The 13,193-nt window shown below is 39.8% G+C and overlaps 1 protein-coding gene across 3 annotated transcripts in view; it reads right to left on the bottom strand.

Moving 5' to 3' along the window:
* Lama2 (laminin subunit alpha 2) overlaps positions 1-13,193 on the bottom strand; it is a 563,701-nt gene that overhangs the window by 242,227 nt on the left and 308,281 nt on the right. For all 3 annotated transcript variants that reach the window (XM_033763224.1, XM_033763225.1, XM_033763226.1), the window contains 2 exons: positions 6,166-6,267; positions 4,476-4,687 (listed from right to left, as the gene is read on the bottom strand). In XM_033763224.1, the coding sequence (XP_033619115.1) occupies positions 4,476-4,687; positions 6,166-6,267 (314 nt within the window). The remainder of the gene's footprint in view (positions 1-4,475; positions 4,688-6,165; positions 6,268-13,193) is intronic.

Genomic DNA, 13,193 nt, shown 5'->3' with positions numbered 1-13,193 from the left:
TATTGAAGATATACTCCTAAGTGAAATAAATAAGTCCCACATGTGTAAATACCAAATAGTTTCCCTGGTGTGAATATTCTGCAACAATGCATAAGATTCTAATAAGATTACTGACATTTAGAAATGGGAGGAAAGGAGCTAAAGGTGTAGGGAAGGTGTGATACGTAGGGGAAGAACAAAAAGGGAAAAGAAAAAAATGTGAGAGAATGAAAAGATGAAAATAAAGTGTTTGTAGATGGGGAGGGGAGGAGGGGGTGAAGGGAGGGCAGAGGTAAGGGGAAAAAATGAGAATCAAGACTTGCCATGTAAAGGTACATGATCCCAACAATGAATGTAACTGTACTGTATCCCTAAATGTACCAATAAACTCAATAAAAAAAAAATAGAATGTTTCTTTGGGTTAACTACTATAAAGATTTTATTGTTGCTAAAGTGCTTTCTTTTTGTCAAAACCCAAGAAGGTGATTTAGAACTTCTTACAGCTTCTGTATTGTAGAAATTCTGTAAAATACTGCTCAATTAGAGAAGTCGAATGAGTTTTACTCCATTCCTAAAGTTGCAACAGAACTGTTCCAAGGTCCAGCCAATGTCTGGGGTCCATCTGGGAAAGCGCAAACATTCTCTCCAAACATTTTGAAGCCCACATCAAGGATAGAAGAAATAGTAGAATTTCATACTATCACAGCCTTTTCCAAAAAAACAATTTAAATGTTAACATAAGAGTCCATCTTTCCCTTCTTCACTCTAGCATGCATTGAGTATAGCTCTGTTGCACAAGTTGTTTTATCACTGTTAATGTATATACCTGCCTCCTTTCTGGACTATGCTTTCCTTGAATTTAATGATGATTTTTATCCAGCTTTGTATCCTCACTGCTTAGCCCAGAACTACCATTATCAATATCTTCTACTACTGTCTTCAGTGCAAAATAATGGGTACTTGAAAGATTGTCCCTTTAAGTATCTATAAACCCTATATAAAATAAAATGTTTACACCTATTTACAAATGAAGAACCCAAGCTCAGCACGGTACAGCGCCTTGCAAAATAAAATTTTGTTAGTAAATGGCAAAGCCCACATTCGAAACAAAGTATGACCCAAAGCCAGCGGTTGTCCTTGTCATCCTATGCTGCCTCCTGGCACATGGCAGGCAGCAAGTCGAGTGTTTCATAGACATTTTTTCTCACTTTGTGTTCAACCGTGAGAGTTAGCTGTTATTTTTCTTCCATTTTGCAGGAGAGACAACTGAGACTTCCACAGATAAATGTGGAGGATGCTCCGTACATGTTTACAGACTGAGTGAATAAAATATTTCCTGGACAGTACTGGGAGGGAGTCAAGGCTAACCGGGAGAAAACACCGAGGATGGCTGCACCTCTCACCAATACCTCAACACAAGCTGAGCTGTGTAAATCGAAGACCTAGGTCTCTGAGCAGCATGATTTCTTTAAAATGTGGATACCTGGATCGTTAATTTTAAAGGCAGAAGCACTACATACCTACAAATATCATTTCTATAATCCAAGTTGCTTTTATTTACAATAATTTTTCTAGGTTATTTATGATAAGAATTCTGTCCACCAATTTTCAACATAAAAACCTGAAGTTACTCTGAAAGTCATGTGAAAAGATCCTGCCTTTAAAAGAATCTGTATTTTCAAGCAATAAAGACATGACTTCTGTCATGATAACAGTCAAGATGGGTTAAGTCACACTGTGGTAACAACTCAGATCCCCAGAGGGGATTTGGGCCTGGAGAGGACTTTGCAAGAGTAAAACTTTGTTCAGCAACCAGACAATCAGAACAATGAGGGCAGCTGAGCTCTGGGAGCTGCCAGCATTCTGGGTTGTTCCAGTTAGCAAATAAGCTCGAGACAGTCAAATATGGGCACATTTTAATGTTCCTCCCCAGAAAAAAATAGACATCACTTTTGAAGATGTTTCATTGGGCAGCAAAAGTCACGTGGTCACATCTACCAGCAAAGAGATGCAAAAGTCCCAGAGGAGGAGACTGGAAATTTGGTGCACTGTGATAATATCTACCATAGAGTGAAAAAAATGTTTACAGAGTTTGAGTTCTCTTATATTAGTAAAAAAAAAAGAATGAAACATTTTCCCTTTTTTATTTCTACCTCTTACTAGGGAAGACAGAAGGAAATCGATTAATTTCATTGAATGGGTCTTCAACATTCTGGAAAAGGTTGCTAGAACTTCCAGAATTTTGCAAATAGCAATATATATCTTATTCTAGGTTTTTCCAACATTACGTTACTTGGAGAAAATGTTAGCCCTTGGAAGGAGACTGGGCAGCTAGAAACACTTAACATTTGCTTGCTAATTTGCCATTTGCAAAGTGCTTGAGCAGCTAATTCCATTCTTACATTGACCTGTTGAAGTTGGTATGGGAATTGTCATGCTTATTTTAGAGGTGAAACTACTGAACTACAAAGAGGCCAAGGCCATATTATTATATTTGCAACTACTAAATAGCTTAGTGGGAAAAAAGTCAAAATCCTTAACCTGCAGACCAGTTTTCCCGCTACGTCACAATTCCACCTCACCACATAACTGGGCAAGCTCCTCGCTCCATCTGCTGAGAGAATTACCATGGAAGGAAATTGCCCCTAAAGATAGACATAATTTTTTTGTTGTGATAGCTTCAATTTACTAGTGTTTGCACAGAAACAGTACACCAAGTTAAGAGCCTACTGTGAAAGACAAGCTGAAATCAATTCAAGTGATTTTTACAAATATGACTCTATCTACAGGCAGATGAAAGATAAATAAAATATAACAAGCTTACTGGATCAGCTTTCACACTGACTTTCAGCTCACCTGAAGTGGGCCAGAGCTTCAGACCTGACACTGGCTTTTACTGCTTCAACGAAAGTGTGTCAGTGACAGAGGCGGCCACCTTCGTGTGCCAGTCCCTGTGTCAGTTCTGTTCACACGGCTATGCTCTGTGAACACGTCCCTCATGTATGGGAAAATTTCAGAGGGCTTCCAATAAAGCTGATCATTTTAAGATGAGCAGACACTGGAATTGTTTTACATAAATCAAGGGGAAGTGTCTTTGGATTCGCTATCTGGAGAAGCAATGCTGAAAAACACAAATAAGCCCCCTAGTCACTTTTGTCAATTTGGTTGTCACTCATTTTGAAAGCGGGAGGACTCACCTCTCTGTACTGTTGAGGCATCATGATAATCTCTGTTTACTAAATGGGAGAAAAACATAATTAATTCCTAAGTGCTGCTCCTCATCTTAACAGCACTTTAACCCAGCTTCTAGCAGAACTGCCTATGCAAAAGAGGTATCTTGTTTGGCAATGATTTTGTTTATGAATCTGCGTTCCTTCCCTCGGGAAATGGTAATGATGATTATACTTTGTCGAAATACTATAAGTGAAAGACAAACTAGACAGAATAAGCAAATAATGGGGAAGTGTCTACAAGAAAAAAAAATCCAATACTGGACATACTGCTTTGATTAAGTTTATACTAGTATCGGTGTGGGATCAAAAACTTGATTATCTAACTTAATCTTATTTACAAAGGAAGTTTCCACGATATATTTTGTTACTTACCATTTAGGTAAAAGGAGAAGGAAAAAAATTCATTCAGATAGCTGAAATTAGAATTTTGTGAGACAAAATGTCACAGTTTTAAAACTGGAACATTCAGCAGTCTATACTCTGATAAGGACATGTTTGGTTCAAGTCAAGGAATTTTCTTTCAAGGAAAACAATGGAGCAGAAGATGAAGAAACTAACCACTGAAAGTATTGCAGGTAATGGACACTTTAATTATCATACACCGTTCTCATAACAATCTCAAAAAGTAGGCATTATTACCTGTGCATTATACTTAAAAATCAAAGATCCACACATACACCAATCTCTTGACAAAGGTCATGCAAAAAATCAGCGACGGAGCCTACTGGATTCCTACTGAATTCAGCTCCAACACCCTGTCTTTCTTTACATCACTTAGCCATTGTGGTCTCACAGCATTTTGGAAAGAGATGTGTGGTTATTTCAATGATGAGGGCTTCAATTCTTATTCCAATCTGAGTACTATTCTTTAAGCCGGAAACTAATTAATGGGAGAAAATATTTTACATACCATTTCTGATTACAACTACCCTGAAACTATATCTCTTCAGTTTCCCCTATCTGAGCCACTGTGAAAGATACTTTATTTTCTGGGGTAGCACTGCTCACTGTGAGAATCATTATCACGTGTACTGACAGGACTGCAAGGGATCATCAATAATAGTAAGACCTGAGACGTATTTATTCTGGGTATTTAACGTTTTGAGAGGTTTAACTGGAACACCTTTCAGAAAACCACTGCTTATGTTTATCTTCGATTTGAAGCAATACACCTAGAGACTTGAAAATTCCCTCTTCAGGCACAGGCATTATGTGCCCCAAGGCCAAGGTGCAAACATCGGCAGGTGCAGTTCCGGATTTTACCTGAAGATGGCATCCATCCCAAAGCTGTAAGTGGTTTGGATGAGGACTCTCTCCAGATTGCCAAGCACCGTCATAAAATCTTTTCTACTGACTGGGAAATGTGTGCCATGTATAGTAAATGAGTCTTCTTTAAGTGACAAGACATTAATGTACTCTTCAGATGGCTGCAGATACACCTCCTCTTGGGCCGTGCTGATTCTCAAGTCATTTCCCTAAAAGAAAGAAAATGTGTAAGGGTGAAACTGAAAAGAGGGCCTGGAAAGGTAAAACATATCGGCATTTGGACCTTCATCCTGTGAATGACCTTTGGGAGGTTTCTAATTTCAGGTGGCTTTTCCTGTCATTCGGCATATTTCTGGCACGCATGAAGAGATGGTGACGCAATCTCAAGATTAGCCTTTCCAGTGCACTGAAAAGTACAAGTTTCTTGGTTTTGCACGATCTTATTTCTCACATTAACTAAAGTTATAGTTCCCTGGCAGTGCAGATACAAATATGCAATTTACATACATATACAAAGTTATAGATTTCATAAATGTTATTTTTTGGTGGGTGTGAGCTGTAGAAAATAATAGGGAAGGAAATTTTAATTAAGTTATTATTTTATTTATTTATTTGTTTGTTTGTTTGTTTGTTTGTTTGTTTATTGGTACCGGGGATTGAACTCGGGTCCTTGCACTTGCAAGGCAGGCCACCAAACCGCTGAGCTAAATCCCCAGCCCCTAAGTTATTATTTTAAAGGACTACATAGGGAGGAAAGAGTAAGAAAAGGCCTGTGATCTAGTGTTCACAATGGGATAGTGGTAATCTAAGGCGTGTACAGATTGAACCAGGACACTTGACAGTCTTGGTTAATTCATATTAATGGTGTACAATTCCCCATGATATAAACGTAGATATGCATGCATATGTTTAAATGTGTGTGACTGTGTGCAGGTAGCTGTATCTGCATTGGTATCTGCACCTATCCATTCCAGACCACGTCATCCGATTCAGGAACATATGCATTGTGAGAAAAGGATCTTGGCCCTGATTCACATGCGTGGAATGTTCCAGACACCAGAGTCCGGTGCTCCATCTCCACCTCCCAGTTCAGAGCCACGGATGTGCAGGCCTGTGGGTGCCCGCACATGTGCATGACTGTTTGGGTGAGGGGAGGCATCACTGGAAAAAGGGGGCATACGAAGGGGTGGGAGAGGCCTCTAAGCCAGCCCTAGCCTTCCAGGACTTGGGAAATCCAGGAAGAAGCTTTGCCTGAATATCTTCCTCACCTAAATTAGAATTCTGAAGATAAGATTTAACTAGATCAACAAGTTTCACTTCTCGTGTGCTTCTGTCAAAGAAGACAATAAAAGCTACGTAGAAACAAAGAAAGAAAAGATGTGAAACTATATAAATGAGCATTCACCAATGTATTTTCATTGCACTTACTGGACACATGATCATCACGCATTCATTTCAAATTTCAGGTCTGGTATAAGGATCTTCTTTATCTTTAGAAGCTCATGAATACATACAGTTTTCCAGATATAAGTAAGAGTGAAATGCAGGAGTGGCTCACAAGTGTCTACGGAAATTTCTTTCTTTGAACATGGAATATTGTCAAAGCGCCCACTGAATGACAGGCACGGGTCACCACAAGCGATATAAACATGTAATCAGCTTGAAAGTGGCGTTCTCAGCACTCTACCTCTAAGACAGTCATCAGCTGGAGAACATTTTCTGACTCTGGCTCCTCCTCCTCAAGGTCGTAGGAGATGGTAAAGGTCCACTGTCCTCCTACAGCAGGGAACTATAAGAGAAGGGAGGCATAATGATTACGGTGCAGGAGATGAGCTATTAAATCATATCTTACTTATTATTTTAGAATTATGATATTGTTCTGGAGGGCAGTATTTGGAAGAAGCAGAAACTACTGGAGTACATAGCCAGGATGACAGACGTTTCTTTAGGAGTAACCTTTATTCGAACCTTACCCATCAACGGCAAGCCTGACATCATACAAATCCATGAATTATTTTCCCCCAATTTGCAGGCCTGCTGAAGTCAACTACATTCCACATAACCGAACAGAGCCCCTCCGCCTGTCCATCTTAGTCTGCAGTCTTTACCATTCCCAAACAGAGAAGGATCATTGCCAAAATTGGGAGATTTCTGTCTCCCTGAGGGTCGCTTACTTTCTAGGGGTCTGAACGGATTCGGCAAAGACATCCTCCTCTTGAAAGGAATACGTACACCCTAAGCTAAGCTGGGGAATGCTGCTGGTCAAAGGAAAACAAAAGGGTAGCATCAAAATTTATGTTACAATTTAATTAAAATTGTCTAGAAAAGTATAGTTTTCTCTGAGCAATCAAATAAGCACAGTTTGGATGAAGGTTGCTGTCCCCTTTTCACCACGGGACATTCTTTCCTTCCAACAAGCACGCCAAGCTCCATACGATGCTTTCTTGAAGTCTACATTTCCTGACATGGATGCTAACCTTGTAGAATTGGAAAAAAAGACTGGAATGCAAGACCACTTGTAAGGGCAGGAATCAAAACTGGAACTGCGAAGTGACAGATACAATGCAAATGCTGCAGTCTCTTTTTTATTGTTTTAAATCCACTCCTGCACTGTAAACAAAGGCATTCATAAAGCAAAGCTGACGGTTTGTATTCTGCTTTTGCTCTGCGCTGACACGCAGGGACCCAGCTTTGCAGCTGTCGACACTTGGTGGCCTGTGCTGGAGGAACCTGAGCAGAGAGCCGTTCCTGCCAAGATGAACTGGATGGGGGAGGAGGAGCCCAGATTCCCTCCGGGGTGGCTCCACAGGGACTGCACATGGCTTGCCATGGCTGATTAAACAGGATTTTGAATTGCAGCACTGAGATGTCTTCTAAGAGCTCATTACACGGTGCTCTAGAAGGAAGTGAAATTCAGAAAACTTCTATTCCCCTGATCCATTGAGAAATGGCCCTTCTCTAATGCCTTTTCATATAAAAAATAATAAATATCTGCCAGGACGGTAGCACTTGGTATTATTGTGAGCAATGAGGGGTGAATCTATATGAAAGGTTTTGGGTTCTATTAAGATAAGCATCCAAAATTTCACATAGCATGCTTGTTCAAATCAGCCAGAAACTTTCTCAATAATAGGAGCCTGAAAAGGCAGCAGGAAAAAAAAAGGTTTTATGTGTTTCATAGAGAACTGGGTTATTTAGAATTTTCTAAATTAGCAAAAATATTCATTAGGAGGTAGATAGTGAGTTTGGGAAGAACATTTGGACGTAGGTCTATAACATTCCAAAGCTTTTTTGAGAACCAAATATCTAACATTCGGATTACATTGTTAATTCTTGAATAGGCTTATCTGAAAAGGAGAAAAATAATAACGACTAAAAAATTGCCATATATGCCAAATATAAGGAAATAGAGCTAAAGTTCCATTTTGCCAATAAAGTGCCAACGTCTGTATAAGTTGAACATTCAAGGTTTTATCACCATAAATGGAGTAGAAGAATGGTCACATAACTATTTGATTGGTTAGTTTCTATACCTATTTATGACACTTATAAAATCACGTAATAAATAATATGGGAGAAGAATGAGATGCAGGAATGGAGGAAACACACCAAATATATAGAAAAGAGAGGGGCTTTATTCAGGTCAGTGATCATACAGAGCATGAGCTAAGGAATAGAACTAATTCGCTTTGTCTACTCAGGCTGATACCACTGTGATACTAATGCAAACTTAGGCTTTCATTCACAATTTATGGAGTTTTTCCAGACTATTTCTGCATCTCTGACACCCATACTTAGACAATACGAGAAAGTTTTTGAAACACCTGAATTTTTTTCATGCATGAATCCATGTCTTTCTCCTAAGTTGTGTGAAAAACACCATTTTAAACAAGTGGTCAGATATTTCACCTGAGCCACAAGCTCCCATTGACATAATGTTAGAATCTTTGTCATCACCATGTATGCGAAAAGTGTATGTTTATAAAAGGTGTGTATTGATAATCACATCTCTATTGCTACCAAGCCAATTACTGATTTCAGTAGGATGACATCTTAAGCAATCTTTTTGAAAAATTACTGAAATCAGTTTAGAGGTTGCACCCATAACTTACTCTTCGCTGAGCTGTTGTCATCCACAAGCCCACTCACGGAATAAGGTTCGGGAGCTCGGACTGGGAGGGTAAGGCATGGAATCACCAGTCAGACTCCGGGGAGGTTTTTGGAATGCTTCCGCTTTATTCAGGAAATGCACAGGCTTATATAGGGAACCAGGGGGGAGGAGCATGGGAGGAGCACTTAATGTTTGGCGATATCTTATTGGCCAGACATGGCGGAGTGATTTTTCTTGTGGGAGGAGGAGTCATGGACTAGGGGCGGAGGTGGAGCCTGTTAGACACAGCATCTACACATTTAGGCGAGTTAGCTCAGCCTCAGCAAGGTCTCTGAGTTAGCTTAGGAGACAGGAGTGCCGCGCACCTGGCCCAGCCAGGCTTGAACTTCACCCACACTGAATTATATTTACTTCCTGTTTTTCCTTCACCTCTCTAAAGGGATCTCTTCATAAGCCATGACATCCACTGTTTCCTGTTGTTATTTCCAGTAAGTTGTCTTCCTTGGAAATCCATACCATTGTATGAAAGACACGAAATGAGTTGGGTATTCTGAGAGATACCGTTTGTTGGGATAAAAGCTCTGAGTATATTCAGAGTGTAAATCATCCCTACCTAACAAAAATGAAGAATTCTCTACCATTTTTCCACCTCACCTCCTCCAGATTCCAGATGCTACATTTGCTTGGCTCCTCCCTGTGCCTGTTTCCATGGTGTCTCATAAATGTGCCCTTCAACCTTGGCTCCCTCCATCAAATCAAACGTGAGGATCAGGTTCATGTCTGGCTGAGTTAGGAGCGCCGCACCCACCTCTCATGAGAAAACTCCGAGGCCTATTAGGGCTGGAATAACCCGCCCCGTCAGGTGTGCAGAGATCTGATCTTTGACGGATAAACTGCTCCTCTCAAAAACCTCTAACATCGTGACTCCATTTACCCCAGCCCCTAAAACATACAATCCAAAAACTAACATATAGTGATGTGCCAAATATCCCGGCTATGTCCTGGCTCCACTCCAGCCTTACCCTATATAAGTCTGTACATTTCCTCAACAAAACGGAAGTGTTCCAGAAGCCTCCCCGGAGTTTGTGGTGATTCAGCACCTTGCCCTCCCAGTCCAGGAGCAGGCTTGCAGACAAAAACAGCACAAATGTGTGCAGGGATTAAAATCAGTCATCAGTGAATTTTACTGCCTGCCCTAGTGATTATTTAAGACTATTAAATAGTCCAATTTTGAAGTACGTAGGGCACTGCATTCATTGCCTATTTATCTATCCATCCTAACATCTATTTAGATAAGATTTCTTGTTTTATCTCCTGCATCCAGTTGTCTATCCTTAGTATTCCAATATGTGTTTCTTGAAATAGCATTTGCAAACTCTACATAGCAGTCACTAATGATTCTCTTTTTATTTTTAATTCTATAGTAATACTTGTGCACATATATGGAATACAGTGTCATGTTTAGTTATGTGTACATATTGTGTAAGTGAATCAAGGTATTTATCCATCACCTCATATATCTATCAATTCTTCATGGTGAGAATATTCAAATCCTCTCTTCTAAGTTTGAAATACAAGACTATAAGTTGACCATAGTTGGTCTACTGTGCAACAGAGCACAGGAGTTTATTGTTCTTTTCTAACTACAACATTGTACCCATTGATTTACCTCTCTCTGTACCTCCCTCCTACTCTTTGCAGCCTGGTAACCATTGACATCTTTTCCTCCTCTGTGAGATCTGTTTATTTAGGTTCCCCAAAATGAGAGGATAGGGTACTTGTCTTTCTGTGCCTGGTTTATTTCACTTGACATAAACATCTTCCAGTTTTACCAATGTCAAAACAAACAGTGAGACTTGGTTCTTTCATGACTGAGTGCATTGTGTTCAGGTGCCACATTTTAGCCATTCATCTTCCACGGACATGCAACCTCATTCCATATCTTGGCTATTGTGAATAGTCCTGCAATAAACACGACAGTGAAGATAGTCCTCAGCTTGTTGGTTCCATTTCTTTTAGATATACACCCAACTCTGGCTTTGCTGGATCATAATGTAGTTCTGCTGTTTAATTTTAAAGAAACCTCCTTGCTCCTTTCCCAAATGATTATTCTAATTTACTTTCTGAACAGCCATGCATGACAGTTCCCCTTTCTCCACATCCAAGGCAACAACTGTTGTCTTTTTTGATAGTAACCATTCTAATTGGGGAAAGTAATATATCTTACTGTACTTTTCATTTACTTTTTCTTACTAATTAGTCATGTTGAACAGTTTGGTGTACTTAATGGCTCTTTACATCTCCTCTTTTAGGAATGTGGATTCAACTTTCTTGTACATTTTTAATTGGGTTATTTGTTGTTATCATTTTTTCATTGAGTTCTCTATATGTTTGGAATATTAAGCCCATGCCATATGCATTGCTTAGAAATATTTTCTCCCACTCAATAGATTATCTCTTAACTTGCTTTCTTTGCTGTGCAGAAACTTCTTAGTTTGATATAATCCCATCTGTCTATTTTTGCCTTTGTTGCCTGTGCCTTTTAGGTCTTATTAAAATAAACACACAAACAAACAAAAAGCTTTGCCCAAACCAATATCATGGAGCATGTTCCTGCTTTTTCTTCTAGTAGTTTTATCATCTTCAGTCTTACATTAAATCCTTGAGTCAATTTTTATATAATGCAAGGGATATAACTTTATTCTTTTGCATGTGGATATCCAGATTTCCTACTAACAGCTGGTATAGAGATGTCCTTTCTTCGTTGCGCATTATTGTTTAGATCTAAAATGTCCTTGAAAATTCTCTTGTTCCAAGGTGGGACTGTTCAAGGCAGTTGGATCGCGGGGACCCTGTTCTCACCAGTGGACTAGTCCATTGATGAGGTCATAGCGGATGGTGCTGTTCAGAGTGGGGCTGTTGGAGGGTTAGCTCATTTGGCAGTGGCCTGGAATAATCTATTGTTGTCCACGGCTCCTCTCTTCAGCTTCCTGGCTATCCTGGGGTAAGCAGCTTCCCCCACCACGCTTCTCCGCCATGTCCTTTCTGGCTTGGAATGAACCGCCTTTGCAATGGGCCCACTTGAATTATTTGCTCTGCCACACCCACCTGCTGTGATGTTTCTACCTCGGAGCAGGCTAATTGCAAAACTGAACCCTCCAAAACCATGAGCCCAAACAAACTGCTCCTTCTTTAAAGTGGAGGCTTTAGGTATTTGGGGCTAGTGTGTTCCGCTTCAATTAGTTACTTCTTGAAAAATCCCATTTCCAAATAGAAATACTCTGAAGTAATAAGTTTAGGACTTCGACCTGTGAATTTTGAAGGAGGACAGAACTGAACTGTAAGAGGTCCATACTGAAACAATTGTCCAGTGATGTCTCAGCCACCACATCCCGAGTCTCATTATCCAGATATTTTCAAAGTCAAACATAATTGTTTTCTCAACTACCACAATTGAATCAAACCCAAAGTTTTATTTCCTTATTTTAAACTGGAACTTCTGTGTACACCACAATAATGTTTTCATTTTGTTATTCCTATCGGATTAGTCCCTGAACCTATTTTCTTGGTATGCTTCTCATCTAATTTTCTGTGGTTCTGTTTTGTTTTTTGTTTTTTGGTACTGGGAATCAAACTCAGGTCCCTGCCCTTGCAAGGTAGGTGGCAGAACCACTGAGCTAAATCCCCAGCCTCTTCTCATCTAATTTTCCATCCCACTGCCCTATTATGTAGGTGTTCATCTAGCATATGAAGGGATTTTTCAGTCCTCAGTTCTCTTGTTAAGAGAAGCTCCACCAACTATTGCTTTCTTGGTTTCCATTCCAAGGTGACTTTACTGTCCTATCTACAATATCTTTCAAGTTTCTGTGCAGTTTCTTGACCCTGTACGTTCTATCTAGCACTGATCACAAACTGGGTGCACAAGTGCCCCTTGGCACTGCATGAATTCACAAAGGTAACATGGGACACTGTGCTCATTTGAGGAAAACACACAATACTGAATTACTATTGGACAGGCACAAACTCAAGGTAATTTACAACTTAACATTACATAACCCTGGGGCCGCGGATTCAACTCAGTGGTTTCAGCTGCTCTTTGGCAAGCACAAGAACCCGAGTTTGATCCCCGGTACCAGAAAGCAAACAAACAAACAAAAAACATTAGATAATCCTGTATTCCCTTTGAGAGGATGTTCTTAAATGTTGAGCTGTGCTTCATTAAATTGTAATTTTAGCCATGTCTTTGCTAAGCAAAGGTTATAGTCTATGCTGTGATTAAAGGCAAGTATGGCACAAAATCAATGTGGGGCACGAACTAAGGGCAGCAGTCTATGACCTGATATTCAAATTTGAGACTCAGAATGTTCTTGGTCTCCTGCATCTGTGAGCTCCACTTCTGTAGTTTTCAACCAAATTCCTATTAAAAATATTTTTTTCATCTATTCATCAGTTGATGTGCATTTGTGCTGTTTCCAAAATTTAGCTATGACAATCTGTGCTGCTATAAACGCAGGTGTGTACATATTGCTGTAGAAGGGGTGTGTGTGCGTGTGTGTGTGTGTGTGTGTGTTTTCATGCAATGGAGTACTACTCACACAAAGAAG

The sequence above is a fragment of the Fukomys damarensis genome, unplaced genomic scaffold (assembly GCF_012274545.1).
Source record: "Fukomys damarensis isolate Sample0158 unplaced genomic scaffold, DMR_v1.0_HiC HiC_scaffold_14, whole genome shotgun sequence".
Taxonomy (NCBI): domain Eukaryota; kingdom Metazoa; phylum Chordata; class Mammalia; order Rodentia; family Bathyergidae; genus Fukomys; species Fukomys damarensis.
The sequence above is the reverse complement of the archived record's forward strand: the minus strand, read 5'-3'. Positions and strand labels throughout refer to the sequence as shown.